The sequence below is a fragment of the Canis lupus genome, chromosome 9 (genome assembly GCF_003254725.2).
Source record: "Canis lupus dingo isolate Sandy chromosome 9, ASM325472v2, whole genome shotgun sequence".
Lineage (NCBI taxonomy): Eukaryota > Metazoa > Chordata > Mammalia > Carnivora > Canidae > Canis > Canis lupus.
Genome location: NC_064251.1, coordinates 50,875,735 through 50,899,716, shown reverse-complemented (window position 1 = coordinate 50,899,716; position 23,982 = coordinate 50,875,735). Strand labels below are relative to the sequence as shown.

Below are 23,982 nucleotides of genomic sequence, written 5' to 3'. Positions count from 1 at the left end.
TGTAGACCCACATTGTGTCTGCTCCAGGCTCTGGTCTGCGCCCTGGTCACCTGTGCAGCTCAGAGGCCCCCCAGAGAGGGTGGTGAGCAGCAGGGTGCTGTCGTCGGTCTGAGTGGCCGTGAGTTGTAGAGGGTATGAGAGATGCTTGAGGTAAATACAAACCAACAACACAGGCCCTGGTTTCTTGCCGAGGTGCTGAGCATTGTGAGGGTTCTGTGCCTTCCAGGCCCCCCAGAACCCCCCAGCACACATCCCAGGACAATGGAAGGGGAGTAGGGAGGAGGCTGGTCCTGGCCTTCCTGGCTTAGGGAGGATGGATGTCCTGGGAGGACAGGCCAGGAGGAGGGAGGGAGCCCCTGGGGCTGAAGTGACTCCTCCATGACAGCCTCAACCTGAAATGTGGCTGAACCACCCTGATGGCAGCCACTCTGCAGGCCAAGGGACACCCCTCACATCCTTCAGATACAGGGCAGGTGTCAGGGAGGCTCCGCCATTCCTGTGGGAGTGATTCTGAAGGCCGAGGAGGCTGGGCGGGATGGCTGGGCCAGCCAGGGCGGCTCTTCAGACCAGTGGCTCTGGAGGACGGAGGACGCATCCCAAGGAGGGACGCTGGCTGCCCAGCCTCCCCAGCCTCTGGGCCCCACGGTCATGGCCACGCTGCGAGGGCCACTCCTGCTGCTGACCCTTGGCCTGTGTCTGGCCAGTGCTCAGAAGGCTCTGGAAGAGGTGCCGGTAGAGCCGGGGTTTCAGGCCCAGAAGGTAAGGGAGTAGGGTCAAGTCCCTGGAGAAGCCCTAGGGAGGGTGTGGGTGCCTGGTGCTGTGCAGTGGCAGTGCCCCGGGAGCAGGACCCGAGGAGAGAGGCTGGACAGGTGGGCGAGGCGCAGGCTTGGAGGCGGTCAGCTGCCCCTCCAGCCACAGGCATGGCCCAGGTAGGAGTAGGGGTCTTCGTCCGCCCACAGTGCCCACCACTGGACCTGCTGAGCAGGGGTGTGAACAGCACTGGGGCAGGAAGGGGCCAGAGTCGATGCACCCATCTGAACCCCTGCCCGTCTCCATCTCTGGCTGGAGCCGGCCAGAGAAGTCATCCAGGACAGGGTCCCTGGGCATCCCTTGCCCCTCCCCAGACCCGGCCAGGGCGTCTGGAGCCCAACGGGACAGCGCTTGGACCAGACACAGGAGCTGAAAGAAGAGGGGCAACAAGAAGAGGCGGGGGAGACAGGACAGCCTGACACAGAAGGACATTCACAACCAGGAACCGGACACCTGTCTCCCACCCCGCCCTCCACCGAGGGCACCCCTCTAGCCCCTGACCTCCCCTGGCAGCTCAGTGCCTGCGGTGCTGGGGCCTGAGAGCCAACCCCAGAGGCTCGGGTGCCTTGCAGCCAGGGACCCTGCACCACCTGCGTACCTCACACCTGCAGGTGGAGGGCCGCTGGCTGACCATCCAGCTGGCTGCCAGCCACGCCCACCTGGTCTCCCCAACCGATCCCCTGAGGCTCGGCCTCCACTCCATCTGGACCCGGGATGAGGACGTGGAATTCGTCTTGTTCTGGACGTAAGCATGCCCCTGCAGCTCTTCTCAGGGGGCTCCCTCTCAGGGGCCTCCCAAGGGACAGTGACCAGTGCTTAGAACCAGAGGGACATGTGGCATGGAGCTGCAGGCTCCAGACCCTCCCAAGAGGAACAAGGTTTCATGTCAGAAGCCCTAAAGCTTTAGGACAAGGAGCAGGGGGGAAACACACAGCCTGGTCTTTCCTGTCCCCGGGGATGGGGCATAAAGACTTGGCCTATGTGTGGAGCCCAGGTGACCCGAGACAGCCTGGACCAAGTCCCCACCCCTACCCCCCAGCCAGAGACCTGAACCTCCAAGCCAAGGACAGGGAGTTTGGCAGCTCCAGGAACAGGAAGCCCCTGCTTCCTTCCTTACTCCTGCCCTCTGACCCTGTGTCAGCCCCTCAAGAGCCCACCTCCTCCCCCAGCTGGATGGCCCTGGAAGCCAAGGGAGCCAGGAGACTCAGAGAGGCAGGAGGGACATCAGCCAGAGTTCCTTCAATGTCCCACTGGGGCAGAGCCTGAGCTGGCACCCCAGGGGGCCGAGAGACAGGAACAGGCTGGGACTTCCTATGCCCCCTCCTCTTTTTGCAGAGGAGACGGGGTGTGCAAAGGAGTGAACGTCACCGTCCACCCAACTGGGCTCCAAGGCCAGTTCCAAGGCTCCTGTGAGTAGCCCAGAGCCCCCTGGTCTGGGTGCTGTGCTGGGTATGGGGGGTGCAGGGGACGCTCGATGCCCTGATCCAAGGGGGTGGAGGAAGTGCGATGCTGGCGGGAGACATCCTCCTGGTGCCCTGCGCTGTCCAGGGGGGTGTCCAGGGCGGCGGTGGAGGAGAGAGGTATCTCCGGTCACCCGGCTGGGGTCTCCCACAGTGGAGGGAGGCAGCAGCATGCACGTCCACTTCGTCAGCACGGACTACAGCAATCTCATTCTCTACATCCGCCTGGAGGATGACGAAGAGACCACCAGCTTGTGGGCCCTTCTGGGTAGGAAGCGGGTCTCTGCGAGGCTGCGTGGGGTGGCTGCCCAGACCTGAGCATAGGGCCTGCCGCTCCGGGGGTGCAGGGCCTGCCTGGACTGGACGGCTCTGAGCTGCACCCAACGGACACTTCCTCCCTGGCGCCCCTTGGGTTGGGCATCCCTGCACCTGCCCGCTCGCTGCCACGGGAATTCATTCAATGGATCGGCAGCACGAGCCCGGATGTCCTGGGGGAGGGACAGTCCACTAGAGCAGAACCACTCCCATCTTAGTGGAAGAGATAAACAATGAATCTAAAAGCAACTGAGTCCCATCAGACTTCAGAAAGTGGAAGAGCCATGTGGAGAAGATGGGGGGTCACGAAGGAGGAGGGTGGGCAGGGCCAGGGGGTTGGGGGGACACTTTGTCCTGAAGGTACATGGAGGTGGGGGCCAGGGCTGGGTCAGCGGGGAGGGGGCGGCCGGTCCTGCAGGCAGCAGGCTGTTGTGTGAAGGGAGGCCCCAGATGTGCGGTGCCCCATTGGGGAGCACTGCATATCCTCTGACAACAGTGGACCTGCTCTCAGGGGAGACAAGGAGGGAGGGGGACTGGGCTGAGGCCCCGGCAGCCAGCCAGTCAGTGGCAGGGCTCAGGCTGGCAGGACGGGACACTTGAACAGACAGGGCGTCTGGGCTCTGGCGCCCTCATCCCCCACCCTGTGGTTTCAGCCAGAAGAGTGCCCGGAGACCCTGCGTGGCTGAGGAAGTACCTTGAGTATGTCGCCAAGTTCCAGCTGCAGCAAGCCCTAGTCTTCAACCTCGATGGTGAGCACGGCCCCCCAGACACGTGTCCCCTGCCCCACCCCACTCAGCACCCAGGCCGCTGCTCTGGCGCCGTGCCTGCTGGATGGCACAAAGCCCCTGAAACGTGGCGAGCTGGGCATGGCCTTGGTTTCCATTCTGCGGATTCGGACTCTGAGTCAGAGAGGCTCCCGCTGTGGAGCCCCTGGTCCCCGCACCCCCTCCCCGGGCACCATCAGTCCACAAACACACGCAGGGCTGTGGGTGGGAGTGCGTCGAACAAAGGGACACCTTCTCCAGCTCTGTGCCCGTTCCACGGGGACCTTGTCGTCCCCTCACTGATTTGCTCAGGCCAGGGCTGCATGCCAGAAAGAGAGCCCGGAGCAGGGGGAGCGTGGCCGAGCTGTGGGGTTGTGCCCATCTGTGGGTGCTGGGCAGATGAAGGTGACCCCCAGGGGGGACGAGGGCTAAGCCCTGAGTTTGCTTGGTTGCAAAGTGAAAGGGCAAAGCTCCATCTCCACGTCTTCCTCCACAGCTCGGTGCCCCCCAGGCCAGAGCCTAGGTCACAGCTGAGGAGCCCTCCTGCCTGGCCCTCCTCCTGCCCACTGCCCTCCCTCTCCCGCTGCCTCCCACCCTCCAGACTGGCTTCCCAGGCCTCCCAAGCCCCTTCCCCACCCCAGCCTGAGCCCGGCCCCCTCCTCAGCCCCCTCCTGGCCTCTCCCAGCCAGGCTCAGGGGCATGACAACGCTGAGTGGCCAGGAGGGGACCGGCAGCCCTCCCCTCCCCCTGCCCCGAGTCCTGGGCCGCAGTGAACACAGCACTGGAGTCCTCCAGGGACACAACCCTGGTAGGGGCCGCCTGGAGCTCCTGTGACCTGCTTGCACCCAGCTCCTGCCCAGGGACAACTCAGAGAGGCACGCTGGGCCCATCCCCACCCAGGTCAGAGAGCGCGGAGCAAGCCCAGGACCTGCCCGTGCTCCCCAGAGGAGCCAGGTAAACACAGGCTCTTGCACTGGCACAACAGGTGAGCTGAGACAGGCCCCCACCCTGTCCTGGAAGTCAAGGGTGCCTGGGCGGTGTCTGGACGGAAGGCGCCCCCTCTGCCCGGGGAGCCAGGACCACCCACGGAAGGGCGGGCTCTCAGGAAACTGTGTCACGGGCCCCCATACTACCCACCTGGAAATGCCAGAGACAGGTATGACTGGATCCTGCCCCAGGAACGCCCCGGGGCAGACAAGGTCTCCCAGAAGGCCATGCCTCAGCAAGGCAACACCCACCATAGCCAAGGGCGAGGTCAGCAGGACCTGGATAATCACTTGTGGGCCCCCTCCCGCCTCCCCTCTCCGGGCAGTTGTCCACCTGGTGCTCACTCAGACGCCAGAGACCAGCAGGTGCTCAAAGCACGATGCTTCCCTGTGAACCAGGAAACCCAAATCAAGAACTAGAATGAACCCGGTATGATGAGGAAGTGATGCTCAGACATTTAGCAAGAAATCAGCAGCATTTATATGGAGGAAAAAAAAAAAAAAAAAAAAACTTTTTTAAATCCTTACTCTGGGACAGTGAAAAAAATGACTTAAATAAATGGATATGGGGTATTTCTACATCATCTTCAATATCATGAATATTTAATAATCCTCAAATTAGCCTGTCCATCCCAGCAGTTCAAACAATACCCCAGTGGAATCTTTACCCTGAAGTGCAAACCTGAATCTAGCATCCACAGGGAAGAACAAAAGTTTTGAAATGCTTCATAGAGAAGTCACACAAGTACCATCCCGTCGTTAACAAGTGTGAACCGACAGCTATTACGATTGTGCAGAATTAGGGGCAGGAAGAAAGATCTATGAATAGAATCATGAAATAATGCAGGAGGCAACTGGCCCATCACACAAGGCATTATTTATTCAATAAACAGTGTTGGGGGGAAATGGCCAAGAGATTTGGAGGAAAAAAATAAGTTTAGATATCTAACTCCTTGCATTGTCTTACGATGAATTCCTGTTTGATTCCTAATAAACACAAAACCTCAAAAGTTCTGCCCCTATCAATAACAACAACTCAGGGATGGGACCCTACCCTATGAATATAGGTGCATCACAAATACCCAAACCTGAAATTCAATATTGTCAAGAAGCTTGATAATCTCTTCTCTGAAGATCTCCACTGGGGCTCATGAAAAGGGACCCAATGTGAGAAAAGTGAGCAGATGCTATTTTTACTTACCAGGTTGGCATGATTCAATTTTTTTTTTTTTTTTTTTTTTTGCAGCTCAGTTGGCACCTGCTGTATGGGGACCCGCGCTCTCGCTCAGAGGGGTGGAACTGGGGGGGCAGTTCTGGGGTGACCTGGCTTTTGTCTGGACAGCCTCATGATGCCCTGCTCAGCCCGAACTCCCATTCCGGGAAGGGATGGTCTGTGTTCCTGGTGTCAGCTCGTCCCTGTGTATGTGTGTGTGTGAGTGTGTGTGTGTGTGTGTGTGTGCGCGCTCGCGCCCTGAGCTCCTGTTGTATAAGGTCACCAGTCTGCCCTGGGGAACTTGTGACCCACCTCGTGACCTCATTTACCTAAATGGTCTCTGTGAAGACCCCATGTCCACAAATCCCTCACAGGGACGCTGAGCCGTGCTCTCCTCCACACCTGCCACCTCCCACGGGGGCGGTTCCCCGTCCTGACCCCACATGACCCACCTCACCCATGTCCCACCCTTGCTGGCAAGCACTGGACTTGCAAAAGCAATGCCGTGGCCCGTCTCCTGCACTGCCCTGTGCCACGGGCTGCTTCGGGACAAAACTCTTGATTTTAATAACTACTTCCTATCCCTCCCTGCGCCCAGCAGAGTGCCTTGACCACACAGCTCAGTGCATACCTTCATTTGGAGAAAAACGAAAAAACGTGCTATGGCTTAAAAAAAATGAACCGGGCATCCCTGTTTGTAACCATAAAAGAAAGGCATGTCTCTGGAGGTTACCCATGTCCATCGCAGGGTATTATTTGTGGGGATTCAACAAAGCAATCCCCACCTCAGGTCTGGTGCCTATTACGTATTCTCCAATGAACTGATAAACATTTATTGTTTTCCCTTTATTTTAATCCTCTGTCCTTTTTGTATTTATATATATATATTTTTTTCTGGACTACAATCTTTCTCCATTAAAAAAAAAAATCATTTCCTGCCTCCTAACCGATGTCCCGGCTCTACAATATATAGATCCCAACATCGCTGTGACCAAGCATTAAACAATCGCTTTTGTTCTTTATCCTGTTCAGACCAAACTGGACAGTTCAAAACTGCAGGGAGAAACACGTCCCGCGGATGGATGGCTTGCACAACTCCACCTCTGAACCCACAAGAGACTCGGGGGGGCCCTGTGTACTCTAGAACCCATGGCTACGTGTGCAGGCACATGTGGGAGCACTGCGCTGCCTTGACCAACCAAATCTGTGCCGGGAGCTGCAACGCCGTGTCCCAGCTGTACTCTGGAGACAGCAGCTTGGTGGGCTTGTGGGTGAAAAAGTACTTGTTCAGGTATCTTTCGTAGGTGCTGTTCAGCCCATTTTCCTTGTCGTGAATCATCCCTTCCAGGTATTCTTGGATGAAGTCTAAAATCTCCAGAGGCGTGCCACCCACGACAGAGCCATCATAGTAGAAGTCCCCCTCTCCCAATAGGATGCACGCCGCTGATCTGAACCTCCTCTCATAAGGGAAGTCCTTTATGTCTTTGAAGTACCACCAGGCATGGAGCTGAGCCACAGACGTGCCCAGGGTCTCCACCCCAAAATCGTTCTGGAAGACCCTGTTGGCCGTCATGCTGAAAAGAAAGTCGACTTCGTCCTGAATGTGCCCTAGGATGTGCGAAGCCAAGTTCTTCATGTGCATGAGGTGAAAATCCTCCCGGCTGTCTTCTCTGATGGTGAATACCTGGAATGTCTGCAGAGGACCCGGCTCCAGGTTGGGCAGCCGACACATGGCATCCACCATGATGTAGAAGATGACTCTGTAGCCGGTCATGAAGTGCTTATTGGCCGACTGTATGAACAGCTCTAAGTACTGGTCTGCGATCCTGCAAGACACACACATGTACAGAGGAAGGTGCTCCCTAAGAGTTTCAAGGGAAAGAGACATGTCACCAGATGTGTCATCTAACTGACACGTCATGGATGCTACAGAGCCCCCAGTGGGTAAGGGTAGGCAGGTCGGGTCTGCAGGTCCAACTGCACTGGTTAGTGAGGAAGGGTGTGGTGAACCAGGGGGTCTGAGAAAAGCCTTTAAGGTTTTGGAACACCCACTGAAAAGAAAGAAAATGTGAGCTAGGGACGCCTGGGTGGTCCAGCAGTTGAGCATCTGCCTTAGGCTCAGGGTGTGATCCCAGGGTCCTGGGATCAAGTCCCACATCGGGCTCCCTGCAGGGAGCCTGCTTCTCCCTCTGCCTGTGTCTCTGCCTCTCTCTGTGTCTCTCATGAATGAATAAATAAAATCTTAAAAAAAAAAAAAAGAAAATGTGAGCTAAACAGTATCAGTAGAAACAGCCACATGACATGAATGACCCCGTGAAGCAAGGACAAAGCCACATCAGGGTGTTTCTGCGGGATGACGGCAAGATGCGATGGTTACAGGTCCCTGTGGGCAGCCTTCTGGAGGTGGAAGATTCGTATGTGCTCGTTTGCATTTACCTGCCAGTAGCAAGGACAGCCAGGCCTATGGTGAGGTCCTGTCCTCTGTAGTACTCTTCCAGGACCCGTCTATTAAAGGTGCCTTCCCATATGACTGGAGCGAGCCAGTCCGTGGTCGTTACAACATCAGGGCGTTTTCTGTTGAACAAACAAGAAACCACTAAAGTGGGCTCCACCTTCACGACGACAGCAGCAGAGGCCGTCCGACAGACACCAGTGAACGCAGGCAGAGCACTTACCACGTGCCAGGCACTGTGCAGGTGATTTAAGCAGCTCATTTAATCCTTGCAAGACACGATGCAGTAAGTACTACTGCGATCCTTGTTCTTGGTGTGGGGAAACAGAGGCTCAGGTTGGTTGAGTAGGCTGCCTAAGGCCACAGAGCTAACATACATGGGTCAGTATGCAAGACCCAGCAACTGAAGGGATGCCTGGGTAACTCAGTGGCTGAGTGTCTGCCTTTGGCTCAGGTTGTGATCCCGGGGTCCTGAGATCGAGTCCTGCTTTGGGCTCCCCGCAGGGAGCCTGCTTCTCCCTCTGCCTGTGTCTCTGCCTCTCTCTCTCTCTGTATCTCTCATGAATAAATAAAACACTTTTTAAAAAGACCCAGCAACTGCTACTTTTGTCACCATGCTACCTGCCTTTCAGCCCAGGGGCCACATCCTCCGACCTCCGGCTCAGCTTAAATGGGAGCCCAGAATCAGGGTGTCCTGATACTGCCTGAGGCCAGTACTGCAGGCACAGTGCCTCTGCCTCCCCACATCTCCCTAAGTCCTTCAGTTTTCCTTCCTCCTCTCCACTAGCACCTCCCCCCAACCGCAGAAGATCTAGAAGATGCTTTTCTTTAAACCTCCCCTTGCCTTAGGTCCATCAGTACAATCCAGAAGGAAAAAAAAAAAGAAGATGAGTCCAAACAGGGACAGAGATATTAGATTTGGTTTCAATAATAGGGCTTAAAACATGCAAAGCTGGTTCAACATTTGACAATCGTTTGATACACCTACCATCCCAAGAAATTAAATAACAGTCAGGTGCCCGTTATCATTTGACACAGGAAAAAAAAAACATTATACGATGTCCAACAACCATTCATGAAGAAAAAAAGAGAGAACACTTCCAAAAAAATAGGAATAAAGGAGAATTACTTTAACTTGACAAAGGGCACCGTCAGTTTCTCTCTCTTTTTTTAAAGATTTTATTTATTTAGTTGAGAAAGAGAACACAAGCAGGGAGGAGGGGCAGAGGGAGAGGGAGAAGCAGACTTCCTGCTGAGCAGGGGGCCCAATGCAGGACTCAATCCCAGAACCCTGAGATTATGGCCTGAGCCTAAGGCAGATGCTTAACCAACTGTGCCACCCAGGCATCCCAATTTCTTTTCATGCCACAAGTTTATTCACCAACATATTGAGTATGTTGAATTCAAGAGTTTGATCCATTTTTCAAAGAGACTACACCTCTTAAAATGTTACTTTTCACATCTGTTTAATGGATTAATTAAACATCCTTATTTCTTTTTTTTAATTTTTATTTGTTTATGATAGTCACACAGAGAGAGAGAGAGAGAGAGAGAGAGGCAGAGACACAGGCAGAGGGAGAAGCAGACTCCATGCACCGGGAGCCCGACGTGGGATTCGATCCCGGGTCTCCAGGATCGCGCCCTGGGCCAAAGGCAGGCGCCAAACTGCTGCGCCACCCAGGGATCCCCTAAACATCCTTATTTCTTAAGCAGTTGATGTCTTACTATAAAAAAAAAAGGTGCAAACAAATCCAGATCCAAAGTACAAAATCATCATAAGCAGTAACCACCTAAAAACGGGAACAAGGCAAGGAGGCCCATCCTCACCAACTCTTCTTCACCAGAATAGTGTGGATTCTAGCCATTGCAATAAGGCAAGAAGAAGAAATGAAGCCCCGGGGGACTGGAAAGGAGAAAATAACAATGACCCTGTTTGCAGATGACTTGTATATATATAAAATCCTACAAAAGGGATGCCTGGGTGGCTCAGCAGTTGAGCATCTGCCTTTGGGTCAGGGTGTGACCCCAGGGTTCTGGGATCGAGTCCCACATCAGGCAGGGAGCCTGATTCTCCCTCTGCCTGTGTCTCTGCCTCTCTCTGTGTCTCTCATGAATAAATAAATAAAATCTTTAAAAAAAAAAAAACTCTCTCTCTCTCTCTCTCATATAAATAAATAAAAATCTTAAAAAAAGAAAAAGAAAATAAAATGAAAACTCCAGCCCTGGGAGCCTCCCAGGGCAGCTCTAATGGGGTGATCAGAAAAAATCTATCGCTCCACACTGAGCACCATTATTTGTGTGAGAGCAGACATGTCTATTCTTACCTCGGATTGAACCAGTCTGAGAGCCGGAGTTCTACTTCATCCCTGGTGAAAAGGGAAAACTGAGTTATTGCGGGTCATCCATGTATCCAGCAAACATTTCCGGAGCCCCGTGGTGTGGCAGGGGCTGTCGGGCACTGGTTCAAAGCTGTCGGCGTACAGCCTGTGCATTGACCTCGAGAAGCCAAGGAGACAGCCCTCCGGGGTCCCCAGGGTAGGGGCTGCCAGCTGGGTAAGTGGTAGGATCAACCCCATTTGGGGGTCTGGGGAGCCTCATAGTTTGGTGCCGAGTGATGGCCAGAGTGGGGACGGCAATAAAGGGCTTGTGGGCATGCCACTGGGAGGATTTACCAAACCCACAGTAGCACCAGCTTAGAGGCTGTGAACGGAGATGGCACAGGTTCACCCCCTCGTTCACCACCAGAGTGGCTTTGCTGCATTTAAGGTAAACAGGTTGGAGAAAGAGCCGACATTATGTCTTTAACCTTCATCTAAACACAGGATTTACCTAGTTTTGTTGTGCTTTAACGAGATTGGGCAGTTTGCCTCCATAACACTGGGGCGTGCTGTTGGTAAGGGAAAAATGGTGGGAGAACACCCTGATTTCGTTATCAGATTCCCCAGGGCTAGACTGTCGAACTCGGGGCTGCCCATGCAAACTTCACTAAAATCACAAAGCAATGAATGGGGAACGTACTAAAAACTAGCCTTTCTTTCATTCATTTATTTTTAAGTGAGCTCTGCACCCAATGTGGGGCATGAACTCACACCCCTGAGATCAAGACCTGAGTTGAGATTGGAAGTCAGATGCTCAACAAGCTGAACCACCCAAGCGCCCCCCAAAAGTGGCCTTTCTTTTAGAATATTGGGGTCACGGATCCCTGGGGTCCCACGGAGTGACAGAGGCATGGAAAACACAGCTGGTTGAAGAGGGGATCCTGACCTAAAGAAACCAACACCCTGGAGGAAGGCGCTCAGCCTGCAGCAGAGTTGGCCTCGTCCTGGGCAAGCGCGTGAGGGGCCCAGCCTGCGGGATGCAGGGCTGTTGTTACCTGGGGGGGGGCCAGGGGAGCCCGGCTCCACACCACACGCCTACCCTGTCCCCACATGGTGGGCTCACACACGCAGCTGTGTGCAGTGCAGGCCAACATTAGGGACTCCACGAAGCCCATCCACCACCTGCTGTCCCCAGAGACGCATGCCGGCACACGGACATGGGGTCCCCCCTGGATTCCCCATGGGCTCCGGGAGACAATGATGCCTGCTGTGCGGTGCTGCTCTCTCGTGTCCTGTCTGTCCCTTGAACATCACCACCATCCTTGGACCTACCACAAGTGCATACTCGTGGGCAGAGCAGTCCCCAGCTGAGAGGCAAGGGCCCACCTGGCTCCTGCCAGCTTTGCTCCCAGTCTGTCGGGTCTTCGTACAGCAGCGTTTCCTGCCAACACAGATGCCCCGTGTGTAGGGAGTTTTGCCAGGCAAAATTCAGGACTCCCACTGGTCTGCTCACTTGGTGATGTGCATCTAAATTGCCTCCGTGCCCTCACGGCTCGATCGCTCACCTCAATTCAGGGCTCAATCACTCACCTTTGTTCAAGCCAGAATGCTCTCCCCTTGTCTGGATGCGCCACACTTTATCCCATTCCCCGTGGCAGGGCACTGGGTCGCTTCCACTTCTTGGCAATTGTGTGCAAAGCTGCTGTGAACGCCTGGTGTGGGTTGTTCATGGAGGTCCGTTTGCAGGCCACGTGGACAAACAGGAGCACGATGCCAGGTAAACGGAAAGGCTGTATTTAGTTCCCCAAGAAGCCGCCAAGATGTCTTCAAAGGCCTGGCCCCATGTTGCGTGGCCCTAGCCATGAACGAGGGTCCCGCTGTCCATGTCGCTGCCGGCACACAGCGGTCATCAGCACGCCAGATTCTCCAGGGTTCATGGTGGCATCACGTTGTCTTGATGGGCAATTATCCCATGGCAAATGATTTTGAGCATCTTTTCACGTGCCTGTCCCCGCTCTGCGTGTCGTCTTTGGTGCATCTTCTCGGTGTGCTCTGATTTTGCCTGCTTTTTAAGGAGGCTGTGTCTTTCCTGTCAAGCTGGAAGCGTTCTTTCCATTTTCTGGATTCAAGCTTTTTATCAGATGTGTTTTCATGAAGGCTTCATCTCTAAAGACGTTCTTCCTGACGGTATGGCTGCGTTCTACTCAGTCTCTGCGGAGACAGCCCTGCTGGTGAGGAGGTGGTGAGAAGAGGGACTTCTCTATAGGAGAGAGCTTTCTCGCGGGTCACTAGCAGGTGTGTCCTGCGTGTCCAGAAGAGCAACCTCGGGCTATCCCTCCCCTTGCTTCGCGTTTCCTTCAAGTCTTTGCTATGTAGATTCCGACGTTGCTCACTGTGCCCTGTAATGTGCCCGCTGCCTACCTCCTCATCTAGAGCAGAAAAGCTCCCCACCAGCAGATGCTTTGGGCGATGGCCGCCCACCCACCCCACCCCGCCCCAGGAGTAACTGTTCCCCATCCACGCATGACAGAATTAACATCTGCACACTTTGCTCCATCCCATGGAGAGAAGGGAAGTTCTGGTCACGTCCGAGCATTACTAATGTCTGCACCAAACTCAGCCCCTGATGCCCTCTCTGCCAACTTCACGGGTCCCGGCTCACCCATATCTCACGTTTACCTGAAGTGATACTTGATGAACAGGAAGTATAAAACACATGAGATCAGTAACAGCATCTTTCTCTTGGAATGCATCTCCTCCTGGAGGGACAAGGAGAGAGAAGGAGATCTTTAATAACACACAGTCATACCCCTGTCACTTTCTAGGCCTGGATTCACAGCATCTCATTTGGGGCCTCAAGATGCCAACTGAAGCTCCTGCTTCTAGAAGGAGGAGGCTGGCCTGGAGGGTTGGGGGGAGCTCTGTTCTACTGGTGCTCCTCAGGGCGCCGAGCTCCCCTCTCCCCTGCCCTGGGCACTGAGCGTGCACATCCTCTGGCCCTCCTGCTACAGCACGTGCACCTCCACCCGGACGGTATAGGAGAGACGCATCAAATGCCCCCACAACCCCGCTGTAAAGACAAAGCTGTGACACCCAGCTGTGATGATGATGAGGAGTCCTTCTTGGCCTCGGAGGCATGACATGCCCCCCAAAGTAGACTCTGTTCTTTTTCCTCACCTGGATAGTAAGATGGCTTGTTGGTCCCAAGGGTATGCTGGTTTAAACCAAAACTATGAGCTCCCTCCAAGGTTGATGCTCACGAACAGGGATTAAAACCTAAATCACAGGCATTCAGGTCTAACATGGGACTCTGGGCTCCGGTCACACCCCAGAGCTTACTTGGGGTTTCTATGCACAAGCCTGTAGGGTCATGTGTTGGAGCAGAGGGGGGCTCTCTGATGCTTCCTTTCTGAGCACTCGGCTAACGGGCACGAGGCTTCCCAGCACACTGACCAGCTCCGCAGCTGTCTGCCGTGTGTGCCTGTCGAGTGCACAGCAATGTGGCTGCTCTGGCTTGAGGTGCCCGGTGAGGGCCCAGAACACGCTGGGTTTTGGAGGCAGATGTCAGATGAAAGAGAAGAATCAACATGGCTCGCTAATCATCTTATATTGATAAAATACTGAAATTCAAATAGCCTGGATCTCTTGAGCTAAACACAAATACATTGTAAAAATCGATTCAGTTGTTTCTTTGACCTTTGATAATATGGCCACCAGGACACCGGCATCGCAAATGCAGCCCCTGTTGTCTTCGTACTGGATGGGCGGCGTCCACCAGCACTGCACAGGCACAGCGTCCAGGCCCCATGACAGGCGACAGGCCCCCTCTTTAACCAATCCAAGGACATTAGAAACGCCACGTGGATGGGGCAGGAGGTCCCTCCCAAGGTGCGCCCCAGCAACGTCGTCCCCGTACCGCTCACACTGGCCCACCCCCTCCCTAAGGGTGGTCCCTTTACCTGGCTGGGAGCGCTGTGAGAGACAAGGGGGTTATTGCCCAAGCATTCTGTCTCTGGGTCTCTGTAAAGCCACAGGCTGGACACTGTCCCCTGCTCTGAGGTGGTGACATCAGCAGGCCCTTTGATGATGCAGCTGGCAAAGTCCCAGTCACAATGATGCAGCTGCCGGCAGGGGCATCTTGGGGATGCTGGACGACAGGACTTTGTCCCATTTAAAAAGTAGAGGATGGGGCGCCCGGGGTGGGGCGGGGCTGAGTCCATGAAGTGTCCGACTCTTGGTTTCGGCTCAGGTCATGATCTCAGGGTCGTGGGATCAAGTCCCGCGTCGGGCTCCTGTCAGGTTTAATCCAATCGGTAATGAAATGAAATAGAGAGGTCAGGCAAAAGTTGGTCAAAACAGGCTTTTAGGGATCCCTGGGTGGCGCAGCGGTTTGGCGCCTGCCTTTGGCCCAGGGCGCGATCCTGGAGACCCGGGATCGAATCCCACGTCGGGCTCCCGGTGCATGGAGCCTGCTTCTCCCTCTGCCTGTGTCTCTGCCTCTCTCTCTCTCTCTCTCTCTGTGTGACTATCATAAATAAATAAATAAATAAATAAATAAATAAATAAATAAATAAAACAGGCTTTTAATGGGACATGCTCTCCGGGTGAGGTTCCTCGGCCCCGAGGGGAGGGAAAGAATGGGGAAGTCGCAGGCCGGGGAAGTCATGCCCAGGGTAGTGCAAACAGGCTTTTGAAGAGGGGAGGGTTAAGGGGTTGTATGTCTGTCTGTACAGGACGGTAGGTATTAGGTATATTTCTGGTGAAATCAACCTGGGGCAATAACTGCCCATGCCCTTATATGGGGTCTGGGTAAGTACGGTTCAGGTTTCCTGCATAGGTCCAGTCTCCCCCTGATGACGTGTCCTCGGGCGGTCTGCTGGTGGTGGGAAAGTTCCGAGGTGGGGGGTCCGCCACCATTTTGTTGGTGCCTCCCCATCCCCCTTGATCCCGCCGGCCCAACAGCTCCAGGCTAAGCGCAGAGTCTGCTCAAGATTCTCTCTCTGCCTCTCCCCCTGCTCATGTGCTCACTCACTCTCTAAATGAATACATAATTTTTTTTTTAAGTAAAGGATATTTGGTAAATGCTCTTTGGCTCCTTGTCTCCTCTGTGGTTCCCTCCTCGTTTTCTAGGGACTGACCTTACTCACAGGGCAGTGTCTTCACCACGGCGTGTGTTCACACCTATGACAGAGACACTGCACACCAGCTTCTGTGTCCTCGTCCCACCGTGACAGCCACCTCCCTGCCCAAGAACGCATCCCCTTCATTGTCCTTCCAGTGCTTCTGCGGCACTCAGCTTGCTGACGGTGGACGCCACACGCGTTCCTGCCATCCGGCCCATCGGGTGCGCTCGGCACGGGGAAATCCTACTCATGTGCGATCCCACCATCGCCATTTGTGGCTGTAACACCCACCTTTCCGTACCCCTCCCCTTTGAAAGTAAGATCATTTTCCTTATCGAAAGTGTAGCATGTGCGCATGGTGTCTTGGCTACACGACAAACGCCACAGACAGAGACGTGCCCTCACTGCAGTGGGGGCAGAGTACATGCTTCCTCCTCCGTGCCAGCGGCAGTCACTGGCAGACTTGGGCTTGCAGACACCTGGCCCTCACCTCACCTCACCTCACCTCACCTCACCTGGGCATCCCCCCACATGCCCCCACCTCCCCGTGGCAGCCCTGGGCTGCACACACCTGTCTCTGCCCACTTGGCCACCGGGAGGGTGTCTGTGCGCATGGGTAAGGCCCGTTCGCTGCAGGCCTGTGGTTATCAGAAGACCTCGGGTGGGCAGGAGTCGCGGGGGTGCTGTCCATCCCCCAGGAAGGACCTCCCCGCGAGTCACTGCCCAACGCCCGGCCTGGTGGAGAGTGAGCTGGGCGGGCTCAGTCCTCAAAGCCATCAAGGCCGCCCTTGCCCACGGATGCCTCCTTCTCTCCCCACAGCCTCCATGACCCCAGGGCTGCAGGGGGGCTCCTCCCGTGGAAAGGAATCCGCACATTCTGGGGTCTGGGGCCCCCCTTCAAGGGCGGGGTACAGGTGCCTGTAGCGAGTGTCGGAGGGAATGGAGGTCATAGGCCAGATGCACCTGCTTCCTGAGACCACGCCGTGGAAGCGAAGCCTCGGACAAGGAGTCTGCTGACCCTAGGGCCTGCAGAACTTGCTTATTTTAGAGAAAATCCAGATTACGCTCCTCCAACGACAGTCAGACTTACACCCTTTGAATTACTTTGTCCCCACTGAGCACCTGACGCAGGGAGACAGTTATTGCCTCAGGACTGAGCTGGTGAATCAGATCACAAAGGGGGCCTGGGAGCCCGATAACAAACAGAGAGGCAGGACAGGGGACGGGACAGGGACCGAGGTTTGGAGACGGATGGGGCTGCGCGAGGTACAGCCAGTGGTTCGCGGGGGCAGCGGGGGGCAGGCGGGCCCTGGTCACCCCCACGTACTGATGTCCAGTAGCTGCCACCCCCTCTCAAGGCTGCGTCTGGAGATCGGGTGCTTCACCATCATCACACACCCTGGAACATAGCAGGTACTCAACGCGATCACCACGAGCTGTGGTCGGGTCCTTTGGATGGGATTTGGCGCCCAATGTCCCAGTCAGTCCACCGGGGGCCCCCCTGCTGGCCCCCAAGCACCAGCCTGCCTGCTGCACAGGGACACAGGGCCTTTCCACTCTGCTCTGGACCCTGGGCCCCCTGCTGTGTGAACCCAGGTCTGTGCTCTCCAGGCCCCAAACCCCCAAATGTCTCTCTCATTCTGGCCCCACCGTCTGGGCTCCCCTCACATCCCCTCCCCTGGGATTCATCACTTCCAGGGTTTCACTCCCAAGTCACAGCCACATGCTCAAGGCCAGGATGGCCCACACGGTTCCTCACATGTGGTGTCATGGGCCCTTCTGTGCCCTCGAATCCGGACACATAGGCCAGGCAGGGACAGTCCCTGTCGGCTGCCAGCTCCAGCAGCTGGAGAGGCCAGGGAGGCCCAGGGTCACCCGGGCTCCTGCAGCCAGCAGGCGCTCAGGCCCAGGGTCCCGCCAGCCACTCACCCAGCCTCATCTGACTTCCCTTTACCATCCTGACCCAGACGGACACTCTGTCCTAGCAGATGTCAGGGTCACCCCATCACTGGCTCCAGGACATCCGTAACCGGTGAGGGGGGTGGCAGCAGTGGTGGCCTTTGGCTGTGTTCCCAGCATGCAGAGGATGGGTGGGGAGGACAGGCAGTGCCCGGAGGCAGGAGGGCGGAAACTACAAGGCAGAAAGGGGTATAAAGGTGGTGGGCCGTGGCCGAGGCACCCACCAGTGGGCATGGCCCTGCTCCTGCTGAGCCTGGGGCTGAGCCTGGTCTCCACCCAGGAGCTCAACCCCCAAGCCATCGTGCGGAAAAACTATGACATGGCCAAGGTGGGCCCAGGGTCCAAGTCTTGGCCCTTCCCAGGGGCCAGGCTACAGAGCACCTGTCCGTCCTCCATCTGGGGTCGGGGACCTGGGAGAGGGCTTGCTTCTCCTTCCCCAGCTGTGATGGCTGTGGATATTTCTAGGAGGGCAGGGAGTTCCCCGGGAGAGCAGAGGGGTCCCCATGAGGGCAGAGGGGTCCCCGGGAGGGCAGGGAGGTCCCCAAGAGGGCAAGGAGGACCCTGGGAGGGCCAGGGGTTCCTGGGAGGGAAGGGGCGGTCCCTGGGAGGGCAGGGGAGCCCCTGGGAAGGCAGGGAGGACCCTGGGAGGGCAGAGAGGACTCTGGGAGGGCAGGAAGGGTAGGATGCTGGTTGGGAGCCACACACGCAGGCTCCCCATGCATCAGGGCCTTGTCCACAGGTGTCGGGGGTCTGGTACTCAGTGTCCATGGCCTCGGATGACATGAAGCGGATTGAGAAAGATGGGGACTTGAGGGTCTTCATACAGAATATCGAAAGCTTAGAAGACGGCAGTCTGAAGTTCAATTTCCAGTTCATGTGCGTGTCACCCATCTCAGCTGGAACGGGGGAGGACCGGTGTCCCTCCCACCCTCCCATGGGAAAGGCTGTACCGGGGGGTCAGCCTGGGGCTGAGGGAGGCTCGAGACCCTGGCTGGCTGCCCGGTGTCACAGCAGCCGGTTTCAGGGTGCTCGGGGAGTGCGTGAAGGTGGCCGTGGTCTGTGAGAAGACGGACAGGAACGGGGAGTACACCGTCAACTGTAAGTGCGTCTGGCAACAAGGGCTCCTGGTCCCCAGGGTGTCAGCCGCCTCCTGGCGAGCTGTGACCTAGGGGCTTTTATGGGGCCCCATGGCAGCCTGACCATGACATGAGGGCACCTGCCTGGCACGTGGCCCCGGGGAGGGCCCTGGTCAGGCCCCTGGCTCACGCCTGGCAGGTGCACTGGTTTGGGGTTCAGGGAAGGGTGGGCACCACCACCACCGCGATGCCCAGGGAAACTGCCTGAGCAGCACCCCTCCTCCTGCCGGGGCCACCAGCCCACCATCCACACCTACGGCCGCACGGCACACCTGGCACACATGCCAGGGGTGAGCTGGGGCTGCGCTGAGCTGCGTGTCCACACAGACGAGGGGGACAACAGGGTGCTCCTCTCGGAGACCGACTACAAACTGTACATCACCTTCCATCTCCGGAACATGAGGAATGGGACAGAGACCAACGTGCTGGCACTCTATGGTACCACCTCCTGACCCCTCCCACGTGCCTGGGGGCCCCTCCAAACTGGAGGGGGTCTGACCACCCTGAGGCTCTGATCCATGATCAGGTCACCTCTCATGGAGCATTGGGGACACAGGCCAGGCCCCTGAGCTGTGTGTGCACCCCCACCTTGCCCAGCCCCCGTCTCTGCTCAGGGCACCCCCCCCAGCCTCAGCCCTGCCTGGGTGCCCCTGAGGCCTCCTCCTCATGGCATCCCAGCAAGCAGTGAGGGACCCTAGCCCCTGCTGCTCTGTTCTCAGGACGGGTGCCAGACCTGAGTCCCAGCTTCCTGGAGAGGTTTGAGAAAGTCTGCAGAAAGTACGGGCTGGGTCCTCAGAACATCCTCAGCCTGAGCGACCAAAGTAGGTCCAGCACCATGGGAAGCAGCCAGGAGGTCTGGGGGAGCCCCCCTGGGCCGCGGAGCTGGGGAGGGAGCCCCCAGTGAGGCTCCATCTGCGAACCCACTCTGTTTTCCCAGACGACTGTTGCAAATACAAGAAGTAGAGGAGCCCACCCAGGCCTCCAGGTGCGTGAGCATCCTGTCTGGGCGGGGGGAGGGGGTAGCATGGGGTGCGGCGGGAGAAGCTGGGGTCAGGAATGGGGCTGCTTCCCCGGACCCAAGTATCAGGGGGCCGTATGGGGTGGTAGTGCCCGAGCACACATGGAGCGCACTCTGTGTCAGTGTCCTGGGGCCACCAGAGCAGATGGCGTGGGGTGGGGGGGCTGCCTCTGCCTCCATGTCCACACGGCTTCCCCTCCAGGTCGGGGTCTCCTTCCCCTTCTAAGGACACTGGCCACTGAATTTAGGGCTTATGGGTAATCCCACACGATCTTGTTCCAAGATGCTCTCCTTAGTCAGATCTGCACAGACCCTTCCCTTTTTCCAAATAAGGTCACACCCTAGGTCCTGGACATGGGCGCAGGAACACGCACACACTTGGGTGGACCCTCTTCGACCCCTACTTTCCTCCTCTGAGCTGTTGTCCTTTCTCCGGGCCCAGCTACATCCAGGGAAGATGGCCCCCCACCCTCCCCAGGGACCAGCCCTCCAGAGTCGCCTCCTCTGAGGGACAGTCATCCCTTGGAGAAGACAACGGGCTCAGAGGCTGGGACACGGGCCCCTGATGCACCTCACACTTGTGCATACTTGGAGTTCCCACTAATTCTTGGTTAATCCATTCGTAGACTAGAAGCACTTGTCCCTTAGACATCCCTCCAAGAAATACGGAAACGAGCACCCCGACACCATCCGCACACATGCCCAGCAGCCCTGCTCACGGTTGCCCTCCGGAAACGGCCTGACGCCCCCGGCCCAGGCGCCTGGGGACCCGGCCCAGCATGAACGGGAATGGGCTGGGAGGTCTCCAGGCGGTGGTGTCGAGCGACAGCCACCAACCCCAGAAGGCCACACTTGACGATTTACCATTGGATCGGTTGAGTTGTCTGGAAAACCACAGAAACAGAGAACCACGGTGTGGGGTGGGGGTGGGGGTGGGGGTGGGGGTGCGGCTTGAAGGGATGCCCGGAGGGCTCCCTGAGCATTGGGCCGTGGTGGAGGCCATGGGAGCCTGCACACACCAGGAAAGCACAGAGCTGTGCACGTACACGCCTGCCCCTCAGGGCACGGCAACAAGGCCCATGACAGTGGGGTGGCGCCAGGGTCCGCGTCCGGGGGGATGGTAGGCAAGATGGTGGCATCAGGATGACCGGTGGGGGGCACCAGGCGGTGTCTTGACTCCGTCCCCACAGCTGCGTGTGAGTCTATAGTTCTCTCAAAATAAAAGGTTAAACAGAAGAAACATCTGTCCTTCTTTCCAAGTCATTTCCCAGAAAACGCTGGCAGGCCCCCCGATTGTCTCCCCATCCCCGGGCTCAGCCCAGGCCCCACCACCATCGCTGGCCCTCGCTTCCCGCATGGCTTCCCTCCACCTCCCCCACCCAACTCCCCACACGTACATGCTCCATCAATGCTTAGCAGGCAGCCAGGTGGCTCCGGGGTGGGCAGCTGGGTGGGGCGTGGAGGGGCTCCCCTGGTACCCCCAGGCTGAACCGCAGCTGTCCCTGAGCCCCCTCCATGAGTGAGCACAGCCTGAGATCTCTTCCCAGCCCACTGTCCCAGAAATCTCCAGGACCAACACAGGGCATGGACTGGCCAGCAGGATGGATTGAGGCCCAGCGGCACATCTCCAGGAGTCCCCACCCCCCAGCCCAAAGCCCCAGGGAGCTGCGGGGAGCAGTGTCTGCTCTTAACAGCTGAGCCGGGCTGCAGAGGACCAGGGTCTGAGGAGCTCCAGGCGGGAGATGGAGAGCTTTGTGCCCCTTCCGCAGGGGCAGAGCGGCTCCATCAGGATGGGCAGGGGGCTGGGCAGTGGCCAGCCTGGCCTCAGGCTCCTTGTCCAGAGCCTCAGTCCAAGCTGCTGGGCCGTGGCAAGGGACATGTGGGAAGCTTCCCACTCAGCGGGGCTCGCTGGTTCGGAAAGCTGGCATCTGGGGATCAGAACGGGGTTTCCCAGAAGGGATGGTCATGACATGGTGGATGGCAGCGCTTGAACAGTCCCCAGCCCCCCCGGCCTCCGAGCCGGGCTCTGGTGCTCAGCGCACTCCCGCAGCCCACCCAACCCCGGAGACCTCCAGGCGGACCGGGTGACAGATGCAGCAGCCCACGGTCTTGGGGTCAGGACAGAGCAGGGTTGGCGGGGCACGAGGGACATGCCAAGACACCATCACCGTGGCTGGCGTTGGGATGCTGAGGTCCCCTCTCAGTGAGCGATTAGGACCCAGAGGCGAGTCTGGGGTGACCAAAATCAGGTGAGCTTGTTGCAGGAGAATAAACAGACAAGCTGCCCACAGAATGCGGGCTTGACCACAGCAGGAAAGCGCTTCTCAGTGTTTGCTGCCACCCAAAAGGACTTTACTTCCAAGGAAGGGGCATTGGTAAACCTCTGACACCCCTGCGCCCCCTCACCCAGCCCCTGTCACAGCCCTAGGGGGACCTGCTGTGGACTGGGGTAAAGAGGCCAGAGAGCCCAGGGCAGGGTGGGGGCCCAGGGGCATCCATGGGGACACTAGCAGAGTGCCCCAGGATGCCGCCCACAGGGAAGAACCGCCCCGGACCAGATCTCACTGGCCCAGGGTGAGCAAGGGAAGCCCCAGGGCAGGGACAGCTCTGGAGTCCTGCAGGGGGTCAGACTGCATGGCCCAGGCCAGGACGACAGGAGCGACCTCGGGGGTGTCAAGTGGGCAGAGGCTCCGCTGTCTTCTTTCATCTTTATTGCCCTGGGCTTTCTGGAAGACCACAGCCTCCTCCCTGGCCTCAGATGAAGGCAAGAGGACAGTCCCCTGCGGGGTCCATCCAGATTGCTGGCACGCATCAGAGGACGTGCTGCTTCAGTTCCCACTTCCCCAGAGAGCCGGTAGCGGTGGAGACGGTGGTGAAGGGGAAGCCAGATACAGGGACCCTGCTCCCTGCTTGGGTGAGCCTGAAAGCAAAGGGGACGCCATGCCAGGCCAGCCGCCCAGCCAAAGCTCAGTCCTCGCCTTTCCCAGCACAAATCCCATGTGGGAAGGACCACGCAGCACCACAAAATAAGAGCTTGGAAACGGAGGCCAGTGGCACTGTGTGTGCAGGTGACCCCCTCACCATGGCCCCATTGGAATGCAGGACAGGTCCCCGCAGGTGCCGGCTGCTAGAAAGAGGGCTGAGAGGGAAGGCCTGGCCACAGACTTCACAGGTCAACACACGTATGTCCAGGAAAAAGCAGGTTCCAGAACAAGTGACATGGAGGGAAGAGGGGAGGCAAGGTCCCTAAAGGCGAGGCCAGGCACAGCAGCAGCCGGTTCTGTCAACTGAGTCAGGCAGGTGCTTGTGGGGGGTGAGGACAGGTCACCTGAACCTACACCAACCAGTGTCACCCCCAGGCAGGCATCATGCCTGCATGAAACGGGCAGATCCTCACTAGCCGCAGGTGGCAGGTGGGGCCAGGCCTCCCTGAGTCACTGCCGCGGTGGCAACCCCGGCTGTCCCACCACCTTGTACGCATCCAGGTGCCAAGTGTGCTGCATACTGCCTTCCAGAACCTGAACTTCTCAGTTATTCCCAAGACAGCAGCCCGGATTTGCCTCCTCCACCGTCGAGCCATGGGCACGACACTTGGCAGTCTGGAAAGAACAGGGCATGGCTGCGCATGCTGGTGGCACCAGTACCTGGGCAAATACAGGACTGTGGGGACCTGGCCAGGCCGGGCGGAGCAGGTCCAGCAGAGTCAGGCTGTATGGACAGCGGGGGCACAGCACAGGTGCAGGCCGGGCCCCGGGCTCCAGCACAGACAGTTGAGCCTCACGGGGCTGGGGGGACGGGCAGCAGTCGGCCTGTGAGGAGCCCGCAGACGGTTTGGGGGTTTCCTGGTGTGCATTCTATAAGGAGCACTGCACCCGGCAGGGCTGCCCTGGTGACACCCTGAAGTCCATGACACAGCCTAGCCCGCAGCAAACCCCTCCGGGGCAGGTTCTTTCCACTCTGACCCACGGACACGTGCCCCATTCTCCAAGGAGGGCTCCCTGGATGCCTCGTTCCCGAACCACCGCCTCGCCCCCACTCTCACTTGGCCCTCGGGGGGTGTCTGTGCCCCCGCACCCAGGATGGGGGGCTCACAGGGGTTGTGGTGTCCCCAGCCTACAGGGAGTGGCGCAGGAGGCTCCAGAGAGGAGCCCTGCCCTTCCCAAGCTTACCCGTGCTCCAATGTCTGCCACGGGAACACGATCTTTGTTCCCTCAGTGCCCAAGTTCCTGGTCGCACAGTGTTCAGGACTGAAGACATGGGACAGACAGAGGGTGGTAGGCAGCAACGCCAGTTTACCGGGCAATAGTACAGGGCTCCCAGTGACGGAGGGGGCCCGAGAGCGTGGCCGTTTTGGTGTTAAATCTGGGGGTCCTGATAAGCTCTCGCAGAACTGTCGTGAGTGTCCTGAGAGAAGACCCCGAGGACTGG

The 23,982-nt window shown here is 57.5% G+C and overlaps 3 protein-coding genes across 4 annotated transcripts; 2 read left to right on the top strand and 1 right to left on the bottom strand.

The window, feature by feature from the left end:
• Positions 1-347: 347 nt before the first annotated feature.
• LOC112677132 (minor allergen Can f 2) lies at positions 348-7,078 on the top strand. Its single transcript, XM_035721146.2, has 6 exons — positions 348-759; positions 1,422-1,555; positions 2,146-2,219; positions 2,425-2,538; positions 3,239-3,334; positions 3,846-7,078. The coding sequence occupies exons 1-6, from the start codon at positions 649-651 to the stop codon at positions 3,881-3,883; spliced, it is 567 nt and encodes a 188-aa protein (XP_035577039.1). The 5' UTR covers positions 348-648; the 3' UTR covers positions 3,884-7,078.
• Positions 6,547-21,269, bottom strand: GLT6D1 (glycosyltransferase 6 domain containing 1). Of its 2 annotated transcripts, XM_049114363.1 has the most exons (6): positions 20,952-21,269; positions 14,278-14,610; positions 12,998-13,077; positions 10,325-10,366; positions 7,985-8,122; positions 6,547-7,374 (listed from the first exon to the last, which is right to left on the bottom strand). In XM_049114363.1, exons 2-6 carry the CDS (start codon positions 14,536-14,538, stop codon positions 6,702-6,704), a joined length of 1,194 nt encoding a protein of 397 aa, XP_048970320.1. In that variant the 5' UTR covers positions 14,539-14,610; positions 20,952-21,269; the 3' UTR covers positions 6,547-6,701. The 2 variants fall into 2 exon arrangements, with proteins under 2 accessions (XP_048970320.1, XP_025331511.1); XM_025475726.3 differs by lacking the exon at positions 20,952-21,269 and having other exon boundaries at positions 14,278-14,786.
• On the top strand, positions 17,596-20,788 carry LOC112677419 (epididymal-specific lipocalin-9). The gene is made up of 7 exons (XM_025475727.3): positions 17,596-17,728; positions 18,140-18,276; positions 18,425-18,498; positions 18,864-18,974; positions 19,256-19,357; positions 19,474-19,521; positions 20,181-20,788. Exons 1-6 carry the CDS (start codon positions 17,633-17,635, stop codon positions 19,497-19,499), a joined length of 546 nt encoding a protein of 181 aa, XP_025331512.2. The 5' UTR covers positions 17,596-17,632; the 3' UTR covers positions 19,500-19,521; positions 20,181-20,788.
• Positions 21,270-23,982: the final 2,713 nt, after the last annotated feature.